Source organism: Otolemur garnettii, unplaced genomic scaffold, assembly GCF_000181295.1.
Source record: "Otolemur garnettii isolate 467f Iridium unplaced genomic scaffold, OtoGar3 scaffold00082, whole genome shotgun sequence".
Lineage (NCBI taxonomy): Eukaryota > Metazoa > Chordata > Mammalia > Primates > Galagidae > Otolemur > Otolemur garnettii.
The window spans coordinates 6,641,692-6,651,789 of NW_003852477.1; the positions used below are offsets into that span (position 1 = coordinate 6,641,692).

At 42.2% G+C, this 10,098-nt stretch overlaps 1 protein-coding gene across 1 annotated transcript in view; it reads left to right on the plus strand.

The window, feature by feature from the left end:
- Positions 1 to 10,098, plus strand: part of LARS2 (leucyl-tRNA synthetase 2, mitochondrial) — a 165,438-nt gene that overhangs the window by 51,095 nt on the left and 104,245 nt on the right. The window contains exon 6 of the mRNA XM_023515923.1: positions 7,647 to 7,736. Coding sequence (XP_023371691.1) covers positions 7,647 to 7,736 — 90 coding nt within the window. The remainder of the gene's footprint in view (positions 1 to 7,646; positions 7,737 to 10,098) is intronic.

Sequence of the window (10,098 nt, forward strand, 5' to 3'; positions counted from 1 at the left end):
CCACCTTAGGTGTACGTGGCTGGCGCCTTAGCCGGTTGAGCTATAGGCGCTGAGCCAAAAGGCTTAAAATTTAATAACAGTAACAATGTTTAAGATAAGGACTAGAAACAGAAACCTCATAAAGAGTTTTTTTCTATTGTTTTTATATTTTCAATTTCATTGATGTCTACTTTCTTCTTCATTATTTTCTTCCTTCTGCTTACTTTGAGTCTTCTATTTTTTTCAGTTTCTTTTTGCTTTAATTTCAGATTAACATGAGGGTACAAACAATTAGGTTGCAGTATTTGCATCTGTTAGGTAAGGTCCCCGTGGTAGCTGTGTCCTGCACCCAGGAGATGTGCCATGTACTCTTACATTGTGCCCATTAGGTGAGAGCACATCATTCTCTCTCCCCCTCCTCGCAACTTGAATTAAATTTTTTCTCTTGTGTGGGTATGTATTGGTATTGAGTACATTGGATACTTGCTTTTCCATTCTTACGGTACTTTACTAAAGAGAATGTTCTCCAACTCTATCCGGGTTAATACAAAAGATGTAAAGTCTCCATCCTTTTATGCCTGAGTAGTATGCCATGGTATACATATACCACAGTCTATTAATCCATTCCTGGCTGATGGGCACTTTGGTTGTTTCTTAGCAATTATAAATTGAGCTGTGATAAACCATCTAGTGCAAATGTTGTTATGATAAAATGATTTTTTTCCTTCTGGTTAGATGCCTCCTAATGGGATTGCAGGGTCAAATAGAAGGTCTGTTTTCAGTTCTTTGAAGATTCTCCAAGCTTCTTTCTAAAGAGGCTGTATTAGTTTGCAGTCCCATTAACAGTATAAAAGTGTTCCCTTCTTTCCACATCTATGCCAGCATCTGCAGCTTTGGGACTTTGTGATTTTTCTTTTTTTTTCATTTCTTGAAGCGAGTGCTGAGGTTATTGACTTGAGACTTTTCCTCTTGTCCAGTATTAGCACAGCTTTAGCTGGGTCCCATAAAATGTGATGAGTTGTATTTACATTTCATTTAATTAAATGTATTATTTCTTTCATCTTTCTGTTCTTGATTTCTTGATCCATTGTTGTCAGAGAATATACTCTGTATGATTTCACGCTTCTTGCATCTGTAGGTTTATGTTTTGCCAAATTTCAGAGAATTTCAGTGGTTATTTCTGTGAATAGTTTTTCACCCTCCCTCTCTTTATCCTTGCTTTGGGAGACTCTGATGACATGCATGTTAGATCTTTTGCGGGATTCTCACATCTGTTTATTTTTTTTTTTTTGTCTATTTTCTCTCTGTTGTTCAGATTAGGTAAGTTCAGTCGTCCTGTCTTCAAGCTCACTGATTCTTTCCTCTGTCCCCTCCATTCTGCTGGTGAGCCCATCTAATGAGCATTTTATTTGAGTTATTTTACGGTTTTGTTTTTAAATTTTCATTTGTTTCTTCTTTATAACTTCTCCTCTTGTGGCCTCCACTAATACCACCAATGAGGGGATGGGTTTTTCACTAAAGGCCAGGAGGGAGAGAAGTCACAGCTCTCCACTCAGCTTCCTGTCACGGCACCCTGGCGGGGAGGTTGTAGTGCCTTCTTAGCTTCCTTAAGATATAGGCCTCCTTTAAATTTGGATTCAGGGAAAAGGTTGACTCAAGGATCCAGAAGGCCACATATGGTGCCAAGGCTGCAGGTTCCCCCCTCCTGCCTTGGCTTTACTAAGCCTTTGCTGATAGGGGTGTGGTTGCGGGTTTTTCTATACTATTGGAAGTAGAGTGGCTATTGTCTAAAAGTCTTCTGTCTTTCTAGGTTGTACTTTCCTGGTACTTTACCTAGAGAGAGAGCAGGTCTGTCCCTCCTTCCCTCCCTCCATTCCTTCCTCCCTTCCTCCTTCCCTCCTTCCTTCTTTCCCCATTTCTCTTTCTTTCTCTGCATTCATTGGCATTTCTGGGTTGCTAGCTATGTTAGCTACAATTCTGGAACATATGGGGCATTAAAAAAATCCATGGACTTGACCACTGTGTCATCCTTTGGTATGAGATTCCTAGTCAGTCTGCTTTACCTTCTCCAATTGTTTTGTTTATTTATTTTTTTTAGAGACAGAGTCTCACTTTATTGCCCTGGGTAGAGTGCTGTGAAGTCACAGCTCACAGCAACCTCCAACTCCTGGGCTTCGGCAATTCTCCTGCCTCAGCCTCCCAAGTAGCTGGGACTACTGGCGCCTGCCACAACACCCAACTATTTTTTGTTGCAGTTTGGCTGGACCCAGGTTTGAACCCGCCACCCTCAGTATATGGGGCCGGCGCCCTACTCACTGAGCCACAGGCTCCACCCTTTCCAGTTGTTTTAGACTCTTAGGTTTTATATAAGAGTCTTATAGTTCCAGAGTTTTTAGTTGTACCTAGAAAGAACTGGGGAAAGTATATCTATTTCATCTTCCCCAAAGCAGAAGACAGCATGTGTAGTTGGAAAAATTCTCCCACCTCCTGTGGGATTCTGATCTGCCCTCCCCCACCCCCAAACCCTACCCCTAAAAATCACTGGGCTATTGGTGAGGTGTGGTGGCTCACACCTGTAATCCTAGCACTCTGGGAGACTAGGCAAGTGGATTGCCTAAGCTCAGAAGTTTGAGACCAGCCTGAGGAAGAGTGAGGCTAAATTAGAAAAAATTAGCCTGGTGCTGTGGGGAGTGCCAATAGTCTGGGCTACTCAGGAGGCTGAGGCAGGAGGATTGCTTCATCCCAGGAGTTTGAGGTTGCTATAAGCTAGGTTGACTCAATGGTACTCTAGCTTGGATTCAGGGAAAAGACTGACTCTGAAGAGTGAGAGACTCTGTCTCCAAAGTGGGGGGGGTGGGGGGGAACAATCATTAGACTATCAGAATGACTTTCTGTAAATATTCTAGGTTTACAGTTTTATTTCTAAGTCTCTGTCACGTATGAAATCTTTCGAGGTACAGCAGGTTTCTACTACTCATTGCTTACAGAGTTTGCAGGCAGCAGAACAGCTCATTTTGGGCATTGCTGTCACTGTGTACATCCATGGAACTGATGAATTGGTATTTCCTCTTCCATTGGATCCATGCCCATGTGTAACAAATAGCCCTTATATTCTTCAGGAAACCTAGAGAATTGACACACGAAAACATCTTTCAAGTGATTCTAGCCTATCGATCCTAAAATTTTCAAGGATGTTGCAGATAAAATTAATGTCTTTTCCTTCCAGGAAAAAAAAAAAGAGGAGGCAGCTGAAATACTGGCCTGTGCTCAACTAGACGGATAACAAATTGCAACTCAAAACAATTAATCTCATCTGTAGCTTAATGGAGGGTTTTCTGTTCCCAACTGCCCAGTTAGAAAAGCTGTTTGTATTGTTAGACTGCCTTGATAAATTCTTGTCAGCTGGCAAAAAACAATTACCAAGAAATTAAGCTAATTATTGCTTTTTGTTTGCTTATGGACAGTTTATAGGATCTTGTGTAGTTTGTAACAGAGAACAGCTTTCAGGTTACCATGAAAATGATAATGCTCAAAAAATATGAGTTAAGAAAATAGCAAAAGGATGAGCTCACTACTCAAGCCGTTTTCAGTTAGGAAAGACAGCATGAGTTGTCTTTAAAACTGCAAAGACCGTGATTTCCCTGAGACTAATACTCATTCTCTAAATTGGCTTCAAGAGCATGTAGAACATGAATCTTTCGAATTACTTAAGAATTTAGTTTGTAGTCCTCAATTCAAAAAAGAAGACCTTTAAGAAAAATATGCTCTGTGAAAGCGCAGTGTCTAGCATTTGTCATTTTCAATTTTCATTAAATGTTCATTTTCAGCCTAAAGTTAGTCCTGAGATAAAGGAAGATAATGGCATAAAAATGATTTCTTAGATAAATGTTAGGTACAAGGTTAGTTAATTACCCCGATATTAACACCTGTTTCCTCAATTCTGCAAAAAGGAGAGAAGGCAAGGTAGAGGAGGTCCGAAGGAACCCGGCAGAGATGGGATCTGACAGATGGTTGCAGGAAGAGGGGGAGGGGGAAGAGGCCGAGACGAAGCAGTCAGTGAGGCTGAGGAAGACGGCAGAGGAGTCATGGGAGTAATAGTCAAGGAAGGAGGAAGAGGGGTGGTGTGTTCTAGGGTGGGAGCCCTGGCCGGGCCAATGGATGACAAGGAGTTGCTGGGAAGGATGCGAATGAGATGGAGTGAGGCAGAACACGGAGAGGTTGGAGGGCTGGTCCAGGGCCTAGAGTGCCACTGGGTGGTCTCCTCCTTTCCCTTGGAGACAAAAGGAAGGAATGGGATAGTGGTGGCCATGAAGATTCTGAGAAACTTTGCTTAAGACTGGTGAGACTGTGAAAAGATGGCGTTAATCTTCTCAGTAATTGAGAACTGGAGTGGAGCTGAGGTGTGCCAGAATTTGAATCAAGGGAAGACTCATTGAGAGACCTGCCTTAACACGATGTACAGGGTACCCTGTTAGAAATGTCATATGGGCAAATTTGTGCTCTTAGCTCTTGTCAAAGTCCAATTCGTTAAACTTTGCCAAGACATGTGGGCAGAACTTGGACTCTGTCTTTCAAGTGGTATCTAGGGGAGAGATGTATTTGGGAGGAACCTCTTTGCAGTGGTCCTCAGCCCTGGCCCCATGTTGAGTTTCTGGAGGTAGGATCCAGGCATTAGAAACCTTTAAAGCTTAATTCCAAGGTGCAACCAAGTTCAAGAACCAGTGCTAAGTTTAGAGGACTTCATGTGCTATGCCCGTCAATGTCCTGATTCTGGCAAATTTCTTCGTGCGCCTCTCTCTTCCTTCTTCCAAGCTATGAACTCGAACCTTGAGCTGTCGCCAGTGAGAAGCATCTGAGGCACCCAGGTGTTTTTCTTCTTTTTTAAGCTGTACAATATGAATGCTGAGGCCAGTTTTTCTGGCCTCTGTTTTCACAGTTGCTCCCTTTAGAACCAGGGATGGAATAAAAAAGGCAAGGCCATTCTTCTATGGTTCCTTTTATTCTGTTGCAATAAAGAACAAATGGCAAAAATGCACATAACAAAAGATCATTTTTTTAAAGAGCGTCTGAGTACCCCTCACCTCTGTTTTCAAGAGTCAGTGTTTTGAAGGCTCACAGTGAGACTGGGGAGAGGGGGCCGTAATGCCACATCACTAGAAACTGTGAGGTATGGCGTCTGCTCACCTATCTGACATGCTTAGTTAACAATGTGCAGGGCCAGCAGATGACGGGCTTGATAAACGATGACAGGCTTGATAAACATGTTGCCTCGGGTTTTGGTTTTGTTTTGTCAAATTCTGATGGCTGACCTAAATATTATGAGGTCGTGATGCCAGTGAAATTCATGATGGCTCTGAGTGATTTTAGCTATTCTGCTATGTGGGATGAATCACTGTCAAAGATTCAACTGGAGCGAGAAACAAAGACCCAGCTAGACCAGACCTGAGCAGAAGGGTGGGAGTAGAGGTGACCTAGCAGGCCCTCCTTGCTGGGGGTTGCCCCAAAGCTGACTGGGAGCAGCTTTGCGTTGATTTCTCCATATCATATGTTTTGGTCTTTCCCTCATAAACAGCATCTCCTTTTAATCAGAAAGCCAGTGTTTGATAAGGGATAGTAAAGTGTTTTTACCATAGTCCTTTCCTTTCCCTTTCACCTTGTCCCAGAGCCCGACAGGTGCCTCAGTCTCCTGTTAGAGTGCTGTGGTAATGAAGCCAGCCTCCCCCCTGGACGTCAAGCCGAGGGACTTAGTGCCCGGTGTGCCAGGACCTGAGCATACAGTGATGCGCAAAATGAAACAGACCAAGCATAGCTTCTGCCCTAGGTTTTGTTACAAATGAAAGTTTTAAAGTTGCTTGTCTAAAAAGCTGAGGAGAATAAATTCTATGCCATGCCAGCAGGAGGAAAAGCTGGTACATAAACGGTGATGGGATGAAGAGTTTGAGGGTGTGGGGAGCAAGCCCAGCCTCAGGGTGCTCATCTGGGTCTTGAGTTGGTGAGGTTCTTTGCACACGATCCCCCTGCAGGCTTGGGAGCTGTGGACTCACTGGGAGTGAGTGCAGGTTGGCGTGTGTGTAGCTCAGAAACCACCACTCTGGGCTTGGCGCCTGTGGCTCAAGTGGCTAAGGCGCCAGCCACATACACCTGAGCTGACAGGTTCGAATCCAGCCCATGCCCGCCAAACAACAATGATGGCTGCAAACAAAAAATAGCCGGGCTATAGTGTGGGCAAAGCCATTAGATTTTGTGGGTTATTCTCTACCAACTTATTCACTACCTACCTTGCAGTGGGAAGGTGGGGCCAGAGGTCAGAACTGAGTTGTTTGTACTTAAAGTATTGTTTTCTAGTGGTTATTAATCTGTATTTCTATAAGATAGAACATAAAAGGACCCAGGAATCTTACATGAGAAAATCAGCCCATGGGAGGATCAGGAGTTTACCCAACAGCTGGCTCAGTTCCTGCCACACGTGCCCTCCGGTCCTGGGCTTCCAGATCTGTCCTCTCACATTCATCTTAAGGAAGACAGTTGTTTGCCCTTTTGATAAAAGTATGCCTTCTATCAAAAGTCAATTACAAATGGAGCCATTTGACGCAGCCCCTTCTTTCGTCCATTTCTGTGTTAGCTGTTTTTGGAGGTGAGAGAGCACTAGAAAAGAAACACGTGACAGTGAAGAGGTCTTATGCTCACTTGACTGTATCAGTGGTAAACCTTGTAAGTAGGTTCATCAGGACCTGTACTGAAAAATTCTATAGCAAATTCTTGTTAGAACAGAAGGTAAACTTTGGAGAAGCTTTGATTTAAGCTTAGAAATATAAACCAGATGTTTTCTCACTTTAATGTTCGATAATGTTTTTAACTGGTCTTCCTAGGTAGCTGATTCACATAATAGAATCAATGGAACATAATGACTCTAAAGGAGCCACCAGGCCCCAGTTAGATGTAGAAACACAGAGTTTGTTTTCAAGTGAGGATCATACTGAAACAGGCAAATATTCCTCCTGAATTGTGTGTTTGCTTTCAAGATGTGCTATGTGAATAAGCATCGTGGTTCCTAACCTATGTTTGTGCTGACAAAAACGTTAATACCCCGTTTCATATGACATAATTCACCTGCTAGTGCTGCGGGTTGATGGGCAGGCAGAGGGTGTACAAAAGGTTTGAAGTTGCATTTCTCATCATAGAACATGCCGAAGGAAAGGTGGAGGTGGCTTTTCAATCACATCTCTTCCCAGAATAATTTGCTCCTTCCCTCACCTCACTAATAGGTGAAAATACAGGTTGGCGATTTTTTTGTTTTTTTGAGACAGAGCCTCATTCTCTTTCCCAGGCTAAAGTGCCATGGCCTCAGCCTAACTCATGGCAACCTCAAGCAATCCTTCCCTCAGCCGAAGAGCTGGGACTATAGGCGCCTGCCATAAGGCCCTGCTAATTTTTCTATTTTTAGTAGAGATGGGGCCTTGCTCTTGCTTAGGCTGGTCTCAAACTCCTGAGCTCAAGTGATCTTCCCTCTTCAGCCTCCCAGAGTGCTAGGATTATAGGCATAAACCACTATGCCCAGCCAACAAATATTTTTGTAATTTGATTGCTTTTCAAAATTGTATTGCAGGGCTGATTGTGGGGGAAATGTTTACAATGGTTTATATGTGATTGTTCCTTCTCTTTGGCAGGAAATAACTACATGTTTGCCAGATTACTACAAATGGACTCAATACCTCTTCATTAAACTCTATGAAGCTGGCCTGGCCTATCAAAAGGAGGTAAGTTGAAGTTGGCTACTCTTTCAAAGGCAGTATGACTGTTAAATAAGAATCAAATAAACCCTGTTTGCACAGTAGCAGTGAACGTGAACACTACCTCAAGTTTGTGAAATCAGTCACAGCAGACCCAGGAAATAACTACTGCCTGGCTCAGTTTATTGCCTTCAAGACAGGATCTGAACTTCTTTTACCCTAAATTCCCAGCATATAACACAGTGTTTCGTGCCTATAATGAGATAAAGGAGAGTGCATAGGAAGAAAGAAGACCGGCTTTTCACATCCTAGCTCAGCTCCCTTGCTCAGCTGTGTGACAAGCTGGCTAATTTATTCTCCAGGAAATGGGGTTTCTCATCTGCTAAATGGGGATGGTAACATTTTCCTTGCAGGATTCAGTGGTTTAAATGTGCCCTCCAAAACGCAGGTTGAAATTTAATTGCCATTATGATGGATTTAAGAGGTGGGAGAGCCCTCATGAATGGATTAAAACAGGCTCCTGAGAAAAGGACGAGTTTGATCCAATTCCCTCTCTCTATCTCTCTACCTTCTGCCACAGGATAATGCAGCACAGAGGCCTTTGCTAGATGCTGGCACCATGCTCTTGGGCTTCCCAGCCCCCAGAACCACGACCCAAATAAACTTCTCTTCTTTGTAAGTTACCCAGTCTGTGCTATTCTATTATAGCAGCAGAAAACAGACTAGGATGTGTGGTTCTTGGGAAGATTAGAAGTAACAGTTAAAGAATAAATATCACAGTACTTACCCATAGTGGTCTTCCAAGAAATCAAGGTATTTATATGGCAGGAACTCAGTCATAGTAGACAAGGCTTGGAATGGTGGGAAATGAGGCAAGAATGTCACAGTGTGGCCCAGAATTGCACTGTTCAGCATGACAGCCACTAGCTACATGTGGTTGTTTACCTTTAAGTCTAAAGTAATTAAAATTAAATAATATTAATAAGTCACATTCTTAGCTATACTAACCAAATTCCAAGTGCTTCGTAGCTCGTATGCTAGTAGCTAATCCTGGACAGCAACAGGCATAGAATATTTCCATCATAACAGACTATTCTATTAGACAGCTCAAGGTTCACAGTAACAAGTAGAAAATCCATTGTACTTTTATTCTTGAGACATTGTTCTTTGACCAGTGTGTTTCATGACATAGGATTCCTTCTCTGAGAGTCCCACAGACTTTGGCTTTGCAGTGAATAATATTTATGTAATCATGTGTTAAGATTTTAAATTTTTAGAATCAATAAAGAGACAGAGGCAGAAGGCTCAATTTAAACTTCAGAATAAAACAAAAATGCCTGAAACCTTAACTGCATAAAAATAACATATACCGGGCACAGTGGCTCATGCCTGTACTCCCAGCACTCTGGGAGGCTGAAGCAGGAGAATAACTTGAGGCCAGGAATCCAAGACCAGCCTAAGCAAGAGCAAGACATTCATCTCTACAAAAAAATAGAAAAATTAGCTGGGCCTGATAGCGCATGCCTGCCTGTAGTCCCTCCTAGTAAGAAGGCTAAGGCAGAAGGATCACTTGAGCTGAGGAATTTGAGGTTGCTGTGAGTTATGATGATGCCACTGCACTCTAGCCAGGGCAACAGAACAAGATCCTGTCTCATAAATATGTATGTGTGAGTGTGTATACGTATGTGTGTGTGTGTGTGTATATATATATATATGAACGTCTATAGTTGATCACCTCCCTACTTTGGCCACCTCCTTAAGTTGACCTAATGTTCATAAACTGAACATACACCACATGTACATATCAATATATAGTAGGCCTAGTTCCTTACATTAACCACCTCTGTATGTTGACCATGGCTGAACAATTGGCTTTTATGTCATGTCGAGCCAAAGAATCTCTTGTCAGAGATTCTACTATAGTTTTTTTTTTTTTTTGAGATTCTACTGTAGTTAACAGAAATCAAGAGGTGAGATAAGGGACACAAAGCAAAAGTAAGAATGAAATGGCCCCTTCATCTTTTATAACAGAGTGGTAGATGAAGAATTTGAGGTTTACTATTTAACTTTAGTAAAATAGACAGATAGTAGTAGAAAAGTAGCTATTAAAGCTAAAGTTAACAAAATAGCAGAAACTACCAGAGGGGTGGGGAGGTGGAAGAAATGCTATAGGACTATGCTTATTTCATAGCAAAGGGGTCCACAGATATAATCTAAAGATAATGTATCAAAATGGAAATATAATTGTATTATATAAAGTTATAAGAGTAAACACCAGAAGAGCAATTGGACAGCACATGCTAGAAGTAGAGAAGTGTTTTCATAACCATTTCAGGTGATTATGGATGTTTTTCTTTGCTAATACACCAAAACTCAGTAAGTGATAGTT